Raw genomic sequence first — 17,302 nt, 5'->3', positions numbered from 1 at the left:
TACAGCTATATTTCATCAATATTTCACAGGAGAAAACTGAGCAGAATTGACGTCGAGAAGAATTAACTGTCATTCACATCACAGCCACACATGGATCTTTATGGTGTTATGAACGTTGCCATAGAAACAAACATTTTCCGAGGACGTGACGTGAAGCTCAAATTAGAATCTTTTTTTTTTCAATTACGATAATTCCAGCATGACGCGTAACTGCCAGTGTCAATGATGTCACTGCAACATACTAGTCTAGATTACGATTGGTCTTCATCAAGTGATACCGTAATCATGTTTTATTCATGGATACAAATTATCATCCGATTTAAAACATATTCTCTTGCACTGCAGCTGTCACATGAGCCATCATTTCTTTCCACATGTGCTGTCAGACTGAATGCACGCACACACAAACACAAAAGCTTCTCCAACAAAAACAAACACCAATGCGCTCAAATAAAAACAAGCCTGGAAAAACCCACTGAAGGCTCTGTGAACTAAAAAGTTGCACCAACATATTGCAATCTTGACTCAATACATAACAAATGCAGAAAAAAAAGCAATTCTGCTGCAGCCACATTTACATTCACCCAGTCAACCCCCCACCACACACACACACACACACACACACAGACAGACCATCAACACCCACACACTCCCACATCCACCTTCACACGCTCCCACCAACACAGATCGGATGTCACAGACAAACCCGCAGATTATTAATTAATAAGACGAAATAAAATGCCGTTCCACCTGATATTACAGAAGATTGTGAGAATAATCAGCTATAATTGTATTCTGCAAACACTGAAATGCCTTTAATTCGTTCAAAAACACTAATAAACACCAACCGGATTAACAGAACAACACTAATTTTAGTATATTAAAGCATGCAATAATTAAAACATGCAAAGTAAGTGTGAATGTGCAGAGATGAACAGTGATCTCTGACGGCGCCCACATCGAGCTACGCCTCTCAACACAAGATCACATCAAACGCTCCCGTACCTCAAACTCAAACTTGGAGCTGCCGAAGTTGGTCCTCTGTTTTTGCCAGAAGTTGTCTGGTTTGATGATGAGGGCGATGTGGATGCAGCAGGGAAACGATTCCTGCAGGATCTTCAGGAGAGGCTTGATGGAATCCCACTTGGAGCCACGCATGTCCACGATGACCGTGAAGCCATGTTTGCACACGTCCTCGCTGGATGATGGGGAGAAAAGAGAGAAAGGGAGAACTATAAAACATGAGCTTTAATCCTCTCTGCATTACATAACCTATGGTACATCCTTCTCGCTAAGAAACGAACACAACCGCTGCATGAATAAAAACTGCAGGAACTAAAAATAAAAGTGATTTCCCTTGAAAAATCAATGCACATTCAACAGAACGGACAGACTGGGAGGGAGGGACGAATCGCAGAGCTTACCCATGAAACACAGCAGCAAAATATCTATCACATGAGCAGGAAACATGCTGACGGACGGCCTTTGGTATCCAATCTTAAGAGTTGTGTGACAAGTGTTCAGTTCCTCTGAAACGCCTTCAGTGAAACATCTGCACCTGTGAAAGTGTCTGATCGAGGAGCTGTAGAAGAACACACCGCCTTGTGCGACTGCGACACGGTTTTACACTCTCTCTCTTTCGCTCACTGGCTCGCTCGCCCGCCCATTTTTTCCCTGCACACTCGCCTGCTCTCCATCTCTAAAGATGCGCGCCCCTCTCTCTCTCTCTCTCTTTATCATGATACATCTCTACCCATCTTTGTGTGCTTCTCTTTTTTTATCTCTAGGGGATTTGCTTTGTAACTGTGGAGACCTCTCTCTCTGGCGTGAGTGTGTGGGTGCAGGGGACAGAGTTTGTGTGTGAGGATGATGAGGAGGAGGAAGAGCCGTTGGCAGTGGCTGAACTGCGGAAGGTTCTTGATCGAGCCCACGCTGCCTTTCCCACCAACCACTCTTTCCATCGCGCCCCCTCTTGCGTTTCTCTCATATCTAAATCTCTGTTTTCTATTCCCCTCCCTCCTGTTAGAAGTACCGAGCGACTAAATTCATTGCAGTATTACTTGCCGAGGAACATGTTATATTAAAGATGTGATGGTAAACCATCCACCACATTCTGAAAAGTTAAAAGGGGTAAAACAGAAGCAAAAGCAACTTTATTGAATCGGTCTGCTAATAACAACACAGCCTTTTTGGTTTGTTTTTTTGCTAAATCGTTATGAAAATAAGTCATTTTTAAAGGGATCGCTCACCCAGAAATTTAAATTCTGTCATCATTTACTCACCCTCAAGTTTTTCCAAACCTGTTGACAGAATTTTAATATTTGGGTGAACTATCCCTTTAAATAATTTCACCATTCATTTTGTGGTGGAAATTACATTTCGAATATGTTTGGAAGACAATTCTACGGGTAATTTCATAGCTAGGATTTTATGCATTTTACACGCACAATTAAGTCATATTTTCACAACTTAGCATAATTTGATTTTCAGCTTAAATGCACATTGTGCAAAAATGCAAAGAAAAAATGTTCTGCACGCATCACATACTGTACCTCATACCTCTCAAGCATGCTATCCACTGCAGTGTGGTTATACTTAATTATTAAAATGTTTAAATAATTGAAATAAACTTGAAATAATAAGGGGAAAAAAAACAGGAAAACGTAGGAAAATTTGAAATGTTGCCATGGCAATTCACTGAAAATTAAAACTTAAATTTTAAAACTAAAAAAAAAAATGTAAACTAAGTATATTGATAAAAATGACAAAGGAATATAACAAAATTACTAAAAACAAACTGATCCACTGACACTAACATCTGCTTGTAACAAAACATTAAACTTTAACACTACCTTTAACATAGCAAAATTGTTGTTAGTAGTAGAAATAATCACACAAATTTATATAAATGTTTCACATAATTATTTGAATGGTTTGCGTTTAACCAAGTCTAAATAATAATTAATTAAAAATAAATAATTAGATTTTTTTCTAATGTTTAAATTTTTTTTTAATGTTTTTAAAGTTTGAGTCTGGGACAAAAATAACAAAACAAAAACTGACATGTGAAAAATATCCAAAATTAATTATGAATGCATGATAACAATTTCTAAATGGGTGATGAACTGAGAAATCAATTTTTCCTTGAGCTTTTCACATCTAAGAGGTCATCATATTAAAAGAAGTTTCAGAACTCAAAAAGTCCTTGTTAGTCCAATAAAAGCTTTTATTGACACCAGGCTCAGCAAACGACTCGTTTTTCAAAGTGGGGAACTACGACGTCAAAGAGGATAAAACATCACCCACGCAGAAGAAGATCAACGACTACTTCAACACGGCCGGTTTAGACCCGCCCACCGATTCGCGCATTACACGCATAGCTAAATAACATAGATGCCTACCTCGTGATGACAAACCGGACCGAGCTACCGAGCAATACAGAATATTGTGCAGTGCCTGGTTGTAGAAGACAATAAAAAGCTGCATAAGCTTCCTCTGGAAATTAGCATGCACTATTTTTAATGACGTTCCAGTTGAAGTGGGTAAAACATTGTCCGTTTGTTAGCTTGATTTCACTGAGGATAGTTTTGTAAACAAGACTGGATTTGCAGGCTGATTAAGATTAAAGAATGGTGCTGTGCCGTCTATATTGGATCTGACGGGAATGATGTAACACACGGACTCTGGGTTGAACATGTATGGGAGAATCATTACGGTTGCCATTTTACAACATTGGAAGTTTTCAAAACAATTTCCCCCACGTACACCGACGGGTGAGTCGAAACTCATTATAATATGCAAAACTGTTATCCACTCACAGCAGTGGGCGTTTGCTTCCAAGTCTTCAGTGCGAGACGCCCATAAAAACCGAGCATTTTTTAGCTAGGCTCAAAACTAGGGTAAAAAATAGCCTATTACTTATTCATTTTGATGTTTTTGAATGCAAAACCAAGCGAACGTTATAAGTTGACCTCAAACAACAATATAACAAATTTTAAAAAGCCAGTTCATTTTCATATAACGAAAAAGTTCTGATATAAAATCCGTTCTAACACAAACCAAGCCCTTAGAAAGCAAACTGGCCGCAGTAGAAGAAACACTCCTGACGTCACAGTCCGCTTTCTGCAGCTGGACTGTACTGAGAACCAGAGTCACCACCTCATGCTCAGACTAATGCATGCTAAAAGCACCATAAACAAACATGTATAGAGCTCGACTGCTCAGCAGAGCCGTTTAGAGGAATTGAACTGAAGGGCGGACTTGGCCTGCCTCATTTATTTTTTATAAGCACAACAAAAGATCACACAGCATCGCTAGTTCACAGGTCAATTACAGATCAATGTGCTTGACGACTAGGGAAAGAACACATCACAGCGTGGAGCATCGGGACCGCTGGCACATTCACTGCACAATTCACCGCATCCAATCTAGTTTCTTCTGTTCCTTTGAAGGAGTGTGTTTGAACGGATAGTGACGGAACAAGCAGTCAACAAATGCCCAGCAGGTGCATCCTGGGAATGTCAAGCGAGTGTGTCAATACCTAGGGATGCCGGCGAGGTAGGCGATGAGTCTGCGGAGATCTTCGTGTCGTATTCGGTCGTGGTTAGTTCGTGATGGGAATGTTAAAACCGGACCTCCGCGCTTGTCTCTGCCACCTGGAGAAAAAAGAGAAAAAAAAATATTAATCAGCCGAGAGTAAGCTAAATAGACTTTACTTTGAAAATGCTTCTCCTATCCCATATTCTAGCAGCCTGGATGCCAGCCCGAAACCCGCCCACAACATTTTGTGGTCGGGAAGTTCGGTCTGGACTCGATCCATTGAGGAGTAATTAATTATTATCCGTTCAGAAATCGTCTGGCCAATCAAATTGCCAGGGCGGGCTTTATACGATGATGGACAGATGATCTGCAGTTACGTAATCATCACGTTTTATTGTCAAGATCTAATCCTAAACGGATAACTTGTTCGTATAAACATTCACCTTTTCTATTTCTCTCAAAAATGCTTTTCGTGTTTGCAAATACTCCGAGAATACTTAAATTATCTTTACAACACCAGCAAAGATCGTTAACACTCATTATTTTACTACAACTTCCAGCTTGCGTGCAGTTGAGCGTGCAGTACGATATTTTTTTGACGGATGAAAGTTTCGGAGGCAGTGTGCAAGCGTGATTGACATAACGTAAAGTCATATTTTTTTTTAACATGCGAAAATTGACTCTGTATGCAAGGGCCTTTAGTCCACTAAATATTTATTAGTTGGTTTGACGCAGGTCATTAAAACCCAATTTGACATGGGGGTGAGTAAATTATCAGCAATTTTTTTTTTTTTAGCATTTTAAAGGTGCATTGCAAAAGTCTCTGAGTTTTTGCAGAACTATGCCCCCTCTGGCGACAAAGCGAAAATACAACAAGCTGTTCATAACCAAAGAGCATCAGCCGCACAAATCTTTTGTTTACAGTCATGTCTTCAGATGTAATAAAGTTATAAATCTGCAAGTCATTTTAAAAATATGAAAGGAAAGGCATTTGAGTAAATTACACACTTATGTGAGTCTGAGGGGAAAATGGGGGTTGCAGAAAATGTTTTTTGTTTCTATCTATCTCCATGTTGAACTGTTTTATGTGTTTACTGTATCCACTAATCCAATTGTATTATTAATTGTATAATTGCATTATCTATCCAATTATCCAATTGTATTATTATGGAAACACGTTCATGAACGTGATAATATAAGTTATTACTTTGTATAGGATCCCGTTTGAGCCCTAGAGCAGACCGGAGATCTCTACATTTGTTGAAAGCCTTCCCGATGTTGACTTTCGTCTTATTCCGACGCCTGGCACTAGACAAAAGTTTTATTTTCTTTGTCTTACGTGGAGTTTGCGTTGGGGTTTGGAATGAACTACAAGCCGGTCTCTTTGAATCCATCTTCTACTTTTGTCGAAAGTTGTCTTCGCTGATAAGGAGAATGGCGGCGAATACACAAACCTGCCAGACATAGCCAGGTGAGCGTGAACACGCATGACGTCACGCCCAGTCTCAAACTCCGTCCCGAATCCCTTTTATTTATTTTAGTGTACAGGATTATATAGGCGATCGCAGTGATCAGAGAAGGGCTCATTCAGCCCATCAGGCAATCGTTTAAGCATGTATGGGTTAGAAAAACGGGTATTTTTAACATGAAATGTTGCCCAATGCACCTTTAACTAAACGTGCATTTCTCCACTATACTGCAGAGATGAGAGTCGGTGTCGGCAAGTTCCTTTGCAGCTAACACTTCGAAAATACTGGTTTATAAATAAATTAAAATGTTCAGAGAGTCTCCTTTCTGTTTTTTCCCAACACATTCAAAATCAATGCTTTTGCCCGTGTGCTGCAGTTTTCTGCTCACCTTTTATTTTTGATACCACCCCTATATATTTAAGCAATTAAATCAATATCATATACATGCGACTACTCGACTAATGGCTTCAATTAGATAAATCTTCGGTCGGGGACGACCCTTTCATATTCCCAATGTCAAAACCTGTGCATCCAAATCAAACAGCTATTATCATTAATATATGGGTAATACTAATACATGATTTGAATCAGCCTTTGTTATTATATATCTTCATTAGACTATAGTCAAAGACGACGCCTTGCCTTAGGAATCAACATATGGCACAAACAAAAACTAGTCTAAAGGGCAGGAGGTACAGTCCATTCAATATGCTACAATACAAACAGCCTCTTTTTTTCTTGCCAAATTAGTAATGCCATCTATCCTGACTAAAGTCTATTGTCCGTAAAAGATAAAAAAGCATGAATGAAAAACAGCGAAGCTATGAAGTGCTGGTTCAAAACCTGCTTGTTGACAGTCTCATTCCTGCGATAACCTCATTAATGGTAAATCAAGTCAATGTTCTTCAGCGTAGTGTCTTCAGAGAATACTGAACGACAGCGTAGAGCGTTTTTAGGAGTAACTGTGAGAGAATTCAAGACGAGACTCTGGTAAATGATTTGTTATGTTAACTTACCATCTCTGTAAAGCTTTCTGAATGACTCAGCTCCCGTTCACTTTTTAGACACTTGCAATGAGTATCTCTGAAATAACTTTTCTGAGCCTGGGAAAAATGTGTAGTTTGTAAGTACGCTGAGGAAAAATGGAGTGAATAAATCTAAGTTTAAGTAATACTCAATAAGTTCTCATTTTATCAATATGAGTCAAGCTCAGAAGAATGGGTCAGGATGGCCAAATCATTCAATAACCAACTAGTTGATTAGTAAGGCTGACTAGTTTACCTAGAGTTGTTTTTCTAATTGTTGTTTTAGTTGTATTTTCCATGCATCTAAAAATGTACTCATTTTAAAGTGACAGTTGTCCCAATAAATGAATTGTGTCATTATTTTTTCCTAGGCACCAAGTCAATTTGGTGCATTCAAACTTGCAGTTCATACTCCTGGTTTGCTTAGCATTCACACTGTCATTTTTAACACCAAACCTAAAGATACAAAAGAAAAAGGCGGCTTTTATGACATTTTGTGAGAGAATAGACACTGTGTTAAACGCGCTAGTCGTGCGTGTGTGTACATTGTGGGTAACGGTAACCGTCAAGGTTCAGTGCATACAGTCAAACGACGAATACAGTCAGTCACAGCCGATCCACACTCCAATCCAGAAGGGGGCGCACTCGGTAATACAACACTGTTTGCTAACTGCCAAAAGAGCTGTCCTTTTTAAGGGTCAGAGCCCGCCTAACGGAGAGCCTTGGCACTTCCTATTAGCCCTTGTGCATCACCTTGGTTGCAGTTCCATTAGAATTCCACTGGAGGTGATCGTGGGCGAGTGCAGAATGAATGGGAGTCTATGGGGCTAAAAGGCTAAATGTGTCTCTTTCACCTGCTTGTCGTTAAATCAAAAAAGATTTTATTGTTTATTCCGCAAGTTCAATATAGATTATACGCCAAAAGTCGAATGAACGAGTACTTATGTCCTTTTGATTTCTTACAGGTTAGGCTGTTGTTGGCCGGAACACGCTAGCATTCTGCTATTGTCTGACGTCATCACATTTTTGAACGGATTTTTAGAACAGACAAGTGAACTTTAAAATCCAATTTTCAGCTGAGTGTATTATCTTAGCCCTCCCTTTTGAATGCAACTTTCAAATTACTTGACAAAAAAATTACATCCTGAGAAAAGTGGATTTCTGGGGGTGAAACCACATTGACTCCCATTCATTCTGCACTCGACCGCGAGCGCCCCCGCATGGACAGAGACGCGTTACTGCAGCCAGTCCAGAACCCGGAAGTAACCAGCCAGCAATTCTCTTCAATTAGACATTCTCTGTTAGGATTGCATCTTGCGATATCATTTCCTGTTTTTGGTTCGTTATGATGTCTTTGGTCCACGTTGTGTTTATTTTCCATTTGAACGGCACTAGAGTTTGTTTGGAAGCGGACCGAGATCTTTTCAAGGGTTCTGTGCCACCTGTTTGGTGGCACCAGGGTTCGGATGGCAGCGTTCACATTTATTCAAATGAATCGCACTTATTCAAATCGTTTTCATCTAACCAAACCTGTTATGTGTGAACAACCTAAAACAGCATTGGAATTTGGACCCCATTGACTTTAATTGCATGGACAAAAACACTGAGACATTCTTCAACATATCTTCTTTTATGTTCCACAGAAGAAATGCATACAGGTTTTTGAATGATAAAGGTAGGTAAATTATGACAATTTTCATTTTTGGGTGAATTAACCCTAAAGCGTTCAGCAAATTTCAAGACCATTTCAGTCAGATTCAGCACAATAAAAGATATACCATGCGTCCTGCATTAGCAACATGGCTCAAATTCTCAAATAATCATGCTAATTGCTGGGTCGAGCTCCTATTAATTTAAAAAACATTTGTGCGACCAACAGTAAAGCTAATGCAGACCTTCACAAATACATCTGACTACTAACTCTAACCAATACTTATACAAATAACAATTCCTTGAACCACCAAGTTCATTAGCATTGAGAACTGACTAATCAATGCATTCCTCCCACTGATCCTCCTCTTCTGTTCATACAGGTTATGTTCCTAAGCCACTTCAACTCCAGCAACAAACTCACAGAAGGGCTGGGATATCCATGAGGATTTTCTCCTGCAAATGTGCTGAATCTCACTAATAGAATGCGTTTGTAATAGGATAATCCATCTTATCCTCTGACGTTAAGGGAATATAAATAAATAAAATGCACGTGACTGCATGCTTATGCAGAAATTACTGGGCGTTCCCATTTAGAGCTCTGCAGGTTCACTTCTTCTGCCCTTTTTGTTATTTTGAGCTTGTTGTTGTATCATGGGACATGTGTATGACAGAAACTCATCCCTATGTTTCTGAGTCATTTCAGTGCCGGTCTGTTAGTCGTACGACTACAAGAGCCAAACAGAAGTTCAGAGAGTGAGTGAGAAGGAGACTTCAGTCTAAATCAAATAATGGCCTGTGACAATGGCACATGCACTAAAAATTCTGGGAATGTGATTAAGGGTTGTTATTGTTAAAAAATGACAACATGTATATGTATAGCTTGTTGGAAGCCTATTTTCGCCTCAGAAAAATAAACTTTGTAAAAATAAGATGATTCTTTACACCTTTATATCTCACAATTGCAGCTCTATTCATCACAGTCTGACTTTATATCTCTAAATGCAATTTTATCTCATTTTCATTCTCCTGTTAGAGAACATTCATGTGTACATGTAATGAGTATTTTTTAGATTTAACTAGTATGCATGATTTTTCTTGCTATCCTCCACTAGAAGTATTGAAGATGCACGCTCATGTTGATCGCATTCACACAGAACATCTTTCTGAGAAAGTGTGTTTATGGCCACTAAACGATATAAAAGACATATCTGAATGAAAACACAATAGTTATAGCAATATAACAGCACTCAAATCATCAACACACCTGACAAGAAGGCCACTTTTTCTTTTAGGATGGGCAGCACTTCCATCGCCTTCATCTCTTCGTTCCTGCGAAATCCTGAAAAAGAAAACAACAGATCTCAGTTTAGAGTCACACCTGCAAGGATATCATCATCAGAACAGTTTTAATACAGTCCTGCTCTGATACGTTGAGTTATAGCGCTCAAGGGGAAATTAAGAGTTCGAGTCTGGTCCATTAAAGTCCCTCGAATATATATTTTACATTCTGAATGTAAAGACATTCCACACAGATAATCGTTTCTGTTCTTTGCATGAGCAGAAACCGCCTCGAGCGCTGGACATCATTCAAGCGCTTTGCATGAGATCAGCAGCAACCAGGATGAAGCATCACTTCTGTTCGTTTGTTTTCATGATTCACAGGTTTGAGTTGACTAGGTTTGCTGAAGCTGTGCCAAAGTTGAGTTAGTCATGTATGAGTGCCAAGGCTCACAACCACGAAGACGTAATAAACCAAACCAAACCGTAAAATCAGATATACACCATCGGTCAAAAGTTTGGAAACATTAAGGTTTTTTAATGTTTTTAAAAGTAGTCTCTTAATTTCACCAAGGCTGTATTTATTTGATCAAAAATACAGTAAAAAAATTAATACTGTGAAATTTTACAATTTCAATTAACTGGATTCTGTTGTAAATAGAAATTTTAAAAAAATATATTAAATATAAAAAATATACAAAAATTCTCTCATTTTAAATATCTTATTGTAATATATTTGTAATTATTGAAAATATATATTATTGAAATAAAGTTACTACACCGAAACAAATAAAATAAGTACATAAAAATATATTTTCAAAAAATAAGAACTAAAAATGAAATAAATATAAATTAATGGCTAATTAATGTTTAAGCACTAAAATTGAAGTACTAAAATGAATATAAGCTAAATAAAAATATTTAAAAAAAACATGACAAAAACACATTCAATGAGAAAACTGAAAATATAAAAAATAAACTATTTTTACAAATACTAAAACAGTATACTGTAACAGTATAAAATAAGTACTAAAATTCCTAAATCTGAAATAAATTCACGCTAAATAGAAATATATACATTAAAAAAAGATGGTGAATAACAAGAAATAATGGCTGGTTGCTAACTAAAATAAGATAAATTAAAGCATATTAAAAAACATAACTTAATTAAAAACATAACTTAAAAAAACTAAAGCAAAAATTAAAACAAAAAAACTGTAGTTCCTGATCTTCTAGGATGAATTTCAGACAGATGCAACACTCGCGAGTAAAGCATCATGGATACAGGCGCTTGAGTTGAAACACGCTGTCTTTAATTCCACTCCTACTATCCCTCCATCCCAGGGATGCTAATTGAGCATGAAATGTGGTTGAAGGAGCCGATCCCTCCCACACACACACAGCTGAGATAGAGGGATGATGTCATTTATCCACTTTCCTGCAATGTTTCCCTGTGGTGTCTCAGCGCCGCTCTCTGTACAAAAGAACACCTTTCTCTTTGTCACTCTCATTCCCTCCCTCTCTCTCTTCTTATACATCCCAGTGAAGGTTTGTTTTCCACCACTGATACCGAGACCATGTGATCTAAAGAAAACACAGAGCCTTCTGCGGACTACTTGCTGTACAGTTTTGAAGAATTTCTTTAAATTGCTGTATGTTATCAATTATTCATATGGCAGGAGTTATTTATAGAAGAATTTCCGAGCCGCTCACAGTTGTGAATGTACAACATCTTTTTTAAAGCCTAGTCCGAACTCAAAACTATCATATGGTTTCAGAAGTACAATATAAAGCATTAGTTCCAATGCAAAGCAATTCAGGAGTGTTTTATCCTGTGAAGCATGACAGCCCCTGTCCCTGGCCATTTATCAAATATTATAATATTACAGTCACTAATTTATATTTTCATGATATTACAAATTATATATATGAAATGTTATGTAATTTCTTATAATTAGATATAGAATTAAACTTGAGTAATAAATACAACATAATTACAACACATTTTATTTTAAAAATGACATGTTTTATTCATATTATTCATAATACAAATTATTTATAGAAAATATGTAATTGACTAATATTTATTTAATTCATGATATTACAAATTATATAATATTTTATATAATTTGGTGTAATTAGTAAATATAATTTAACAAATGATGACTTGAGTAATAAATACAACAATTAAAAAATCTTAATAACAATGCTTATAAAATCATTATAATAGATTTATTTGTAATAATAATATTACTTTTGTATATTTTTATTTAAAAATTAATAAAGAATATTAAACAATGTTATATTTAGGCTATATTATTCATGATAAAGTGTTTATATATTAAATGTTATTAATATATTATATTAATTATTACATTATTAATTTGTTATAATTAGATGTATAATTTAACAAATGGTATCATGAGTCAAAAATATTTTACGACATTACTGGGTTGTAATGTAACAATGGTGGTTGTTTTAACCCAAATTTGGGTTAAAATGTAATTTAAAATTAACCCAACTTCAACTTTCACATTTTTAACCCAGTATAGGGTTTGTCCATATTTGACACAAATTTGGGTTGAAACAACCCAGCATTTTCAGAGTGTATAATATTAATATGTATATAACAATAATTTACTTTAATACATGTAGTAATTTTTTTAATAGACTTTTAATTATAATTTGTAAATGCTCAAAGGCTGGAATTGGAAAAATTGCAGTATATTTGAGGCGATTCTGATGTGTGTTTTCCAGAGCTGAAGAGCGCTGTGAGTAATGGGTAAATGTGGAGGCTGGGAGTATTCCAGACAGCTCTGCTGGTCAGACAACCTCGGATTCAATAACAGCTCGGCTTTAAAGAAAGAGTTGAGGGTTTCGGTTCTCTGCCGCTTCCCTGTGTGTGTTTATATGCATGAGTGTGTGAGGAAGAGTCCCACACTCTTCCCTCAGGCTCAAAGAGAGACGGGCCGAGGTGTGCTGGGGCAGAGGAGGTTCTCACTTCTGAAGCTGGATGATGTAAGAGTGTGTGTGTGTGTGTGTGTGTGTGTGTGTGTGTGTGTGTGTGTGTGTGTGTGTGTGTGTGTGTGTGTGTGTGTGTGTGAGACTGCAGTCGAACAGAAGAGGGTGAAGCACATTTAATAACAGCTCACAATATGAATCCATTGACTCTGAAGTGAGAGTCAAGCCGAAAACACAGATGCGCTTCTGTTACAGTCCATAGAAATAAAGACATACATGCACATGTACTATAGTTTGATAAATGAAAACACATCAAACTTGAATCATATGTTCATACTTTAACCCAAGTCTAAAACCCTGGCCTATATCTTTTGTATTTTTAGAATAAAGATATGATAATAATAACAACAACACCACATTTTTATTAACTATAACTCATATTCTAAAACCCTATACCCGGGGCTCAACGCAAAAAATTTAAAGGAGGTAGTTCACTTTTAAAAAAAACTTTTGCTGAAAATTTATTCACCCCCATGTTATCCAAGATGTCCATGTCTTTCTTTCTTTCGAAAAGAAATTAAGGTTTTTGATGAAAACATTCCAGGATTTTCTCCATATAATGCACTTCAATGGGAACCAAACGGTTCAAGGTCCAAATGAGAGTTTCAGTGCGGCTTCAAAGGGCTTTAAACGACACCAGACGATGAATAAGAGTCTTATATAGAACCCTTCGAGTCATGACTCGAAAAAAGATTTGTTCATTTTGATGAACGAGTTCGAACAGGAGAGTCACGGACGCTCATCACAGAACAGAGCAAGGCGAGCATTTGTGCTTATAAAACTTATACTTTTCTTATTTATTTTTTAAATGACCAATCGTTTCACTAGATAAGACCCTTATTCATCCTCTGGTGTCGTTTAAAGCCCTTTGAAGCTGCACTGAAACTCTCATTTGGACCTTGAACCATTTGGTTCCCATTGAAGTCCATTATATGGAGAAAATCCTGGGATGTTTTCATCAAAAAACTTAATTTCTTTTCGACTGAAGAAAGAAAGACATGGACATCTTGGATGACATGGGGTGAGTAAATTATCAGCAAAAGTTTTTTTTTTTAAAGTGAACTACTCCTTTAAGTCAGGCCAGTAGTTTAAATGTACAATAATAATACGATGTTATTAAAGGCCATGGTGCAGGTTTTTTTTTTTTCTTTTTTGGCAATTTTCTAGTTGGTAATAAACATTTAAACAGTTGTCCATTGTATCTGATGTTGTAGGGTACTCAAAAATTAAAATATAACACGGAAAAGTGGGTGAAATGTTAGCTTTTAGCTAAAGCTAAGCGAGGATTCTTATTTCTCCCACAATGCATTCCATGACGTCACATGAGGCACTCGCTGACTGTTGGACGACAGACAGCCCCGCGGCCCGCCTACCATTGAGGGAGAGTGATACGAGGAGTAAGTTAGCTAGCTAGTGAAGCAGTGACACTGACAGATTTATAAGTAAATATAAATATATAGATCTTCCGAAGCTGGGTGCAGTTTGTCAAGATTAGGCGAGCAGATTTTTCAGCTAAGTTAACGTTAGCTCTGTCGCCGCCTACTCGAGAATATGCAGCGCGCATTTCAAAGAGGAGGATAACCACTCAGGGGATGCCAAGATGGTCTTACTTCACTTGGATTAAAGAGTGAGAGGAGTGCTAAATTACTTCCAACCGCACTGCCGTCTGTGAACGCAAACCTCTCTGCTTGCCCTGTCCCGAGGTCGAGAGACACCGTCTGCCGCAAGCGAGAAATTGCCACGGTAAGCATCATGGTAACGTTAATGTTTACAAGCTGGATGTTAGCTAGCTCTGTGTGTATTTTGTATAACTACCGTGTTCCCTTTGACATAATAGCCTCCACTACAAGCACGATCACTATGACATTAGAAGAGCATTTTTCGTGATTCACGAATTTGAGCCAAAACAAAATTGCCCAGAAGTAAATGTTCATATTGTCATGAAGGCTTCGTGGCTAGTGTTTGGATCAGTGGTGATGATCATCAAGCGGCTTTCGCAATCGTGTGTTTGCGTTTTGTTATAACGTTAGACTGCTACTGTTCTCTTTTTCATTGACCGTGTCGTCAGGGCTGTAGTGGAGGCTAAATGCAGTTTACCTGCTGAAATTAGGTCAGAAACAGTTTATCCACTTTTCACTTCAGAGATTAGCTAAATTACCTCTCAGTAATTCACTACCTCACAGAGTTTATGTTACTAACTTTACCACGTGTATTACCACTAGTATTGTATAACATTTAATAGTAACATTCAAATCATCAAATATGGTCTGCATTTTTTTATTTATTTATTTTTTAAAACATTTAGTAGTGCATATTAGGGTCCAATGGGTAATCTCCCTGGCAATCTCATAACATTCTGTTTACTGTTTATGTTTGCTATAATTCATATGCAGGACAATTTCATGTTTTTCCATTAGTGGTAATGATCTTTATACAGTATTATTATTATGTCTGCAGGTTATGCAACATCATTAATGAAGGCCCTTCGGGAAAGCTACACCAATTCACCTGCGGCTCTTCGAGAGGTTAGCGCCAGTTTGTCCCCATCGCCCCATCGCCACATCCTTCAAACAGGTTCCTGAGGAGGCCGTCAGCCTCTACCTAGCCCGGCAGTCACGCTTCAAGAACCTAATTTCACATTATTTTCTTTCCACAGACAAGTCCAATGGTTTAGTTGTATTTATTTATTTTAGTTGTTAGTTATCTTCTTTCCTTCTGTCCCTGTCATCTCATTTAGTGGTGGTTTCCTGGATTCTGCATGTTTTGTTTTTTTCTTTGTGTGCTGTTTCTTTGGTTTTACTTTGCACAAAATCATTACTTTTTTTTCTTAGGCTATTGATTCCCGTGATCTTGTTTATAAATTCCGATTCAGCCATTAGCCTACCTTCGTGATCACGCAAAGCGGTCTGGAGAGGCGGTCTGTTCAGAATTACAACCAACATAAAATATAAGTGTGTATGTACAAATTTGCAGTAATGTTCGGTAAAAATAAACTTTATTAACATAAAATGAAACCGGAGAGATAGTTAATGATCCATAACTGTTAACGGGATTAATTTCAGCATGGCTAATGTGCCCCTTCTTTCTTCCCTAATCATGGACTAAACCATATCAGAAAACACACACAAATACATGTATTTGATGTACAGTACACATGTATATTTGAATCACACATAACTAACCTTAACCCATAAACATAATATATTAATTGTGTGTGTTTGTGTGTGTATATATATATATATATATACACACACACACACACACACACACACAATTCATTTATTTAAATGGGTTAGGGTTATGTGTGTATATATGCATAGGCCTACATACATACGTGAATATATATTATAAATAATATATACTTCAGGTTACCATAAGTTAGCTAACTTTAATGAAGAGTTGGTCATGTAAGCTATAGCTTGCTGCAATTAATGCATTATCTTCCAATAAGCATTAACTAAAACTGGCTACATAAAATGTACTGACTAGATTCACGAGAGGTCGGCTAATGTGTGTAAAAGTAAAACAATACAGTAATTTCATTAATTTACCAGCTCCACGACACGCGTTAGTTCCTCATTCCAGAGTTCCTATGGCGGTCTATGGGAGTGTCGTAACTCTCTCTCTCTATGGCTCTCTGGACTACACTATTACAGGCTAAAGATTTTTTTGTATAGAGTTGTTTACTTAAACCCTGTGTCTTTGTTCAGTAATCTTTGTCCTTGTTCAGAAAATGTTTAGTAACCATTACAAGCAATGCCAATAAACTGTTTTATTCTCATAAAAATTCATGTGTTCTGTGTACTTTATAACATTTTGAGGGCAATTGGGTGATGACAACAGAATAAGCAATTATATTTTTTAATTAATTTTCATCCAAACGAGGCGATTGAAAGCCCTGATAGGTCTGGTCACGACTTTGGAATTGTTGTCTGATGGTTGAAACCACACGAGAGGCTTCTTCTGCTCTTGCTTAAAACACCATAAGCCCAGCATATAGCCTGTCTGTATGCACTGTACTGGTATTGCCTAGGGATAAGTAGGAAAGATTCTTAAGTTTTAAACTCTGTAAGTAGGTTGGAAACGTCTCTGATTCATGTTTATTGTGTATGCAACACATCTCCTGTCACCTATGGCTGTTGTTCATGAACATACTCATGCGTGCTGGTTTGAAGGGGACCATTATCTTGCATGAAGTGTGAGTATGCTATGTGTAGCACAAATGGATTCAGGCATTATGCCTCATATCCAGAATGCTGGATATGTACACGTTACATCTGTATCAGTAAATTTAAAGTAGCCTGCCTCCTCTGTATG

The 17,302-nt window shown here is 37.3% G+C and overlaps 1 protein-coding gene across 12 annotated transcripts in view; it reads right to left on the bottom strand.

Annotated features, from left to right (window-relative positions):
• The window catches only part of trioa (trio Rho guanine nucleotide exchange factor a), a 130,671-nt gene that overhangs the window by 67,455 nt on the left and 45,914 nt on the right, over nucleotides 1-17,302 (bottom strand). For 11 of the 12 annotated variants that reach the window (XM_089123116.1, XM_089123120.1, XM_089123117.1 and 8 more), the window contains 3 exons: nucleotides 9,951-10,025; nucleotides 4,541-4,655; nucleotides 1,006-1,198 (listed from right to left, as the gene is read on the bottom strand). In XM_089123116.1, coding sequence (XP_088979242.1) covers nucleotides 1,006-1,198; nucleotides 4,541-4,655; nucleotides 9,951-10,025 — 383 coding nt within the window. Of the gene's footprint in view, nucleotides 1-1,005; nucleotides 1,199-1,424; nucleotides 1,681-4,540; nucleotides 4,656-9,950; nucleotides 10,026-17,302 lie in introns of those variants that run through there. The other variant, XM_089123128.1, reaches the window with a different exon arrangement.

Source organism: Pimephales promelas, chromosome 18 (assembly GCF_988280905.1).
Source record: "Pimephales promelas chromosome 18, fPimPro1.hap1.1, whole genome shotgun sequence".
Taxonomy (NCBI): Eukaryota; Metazoa; Chordata; class Actinopteri; order Cypriniformes; family Leuciscidae; genus Pimephales; species Pimephales promelas.
This window is presented reverse-complemented; position numbering and strand designations above follow the sequence as displayed.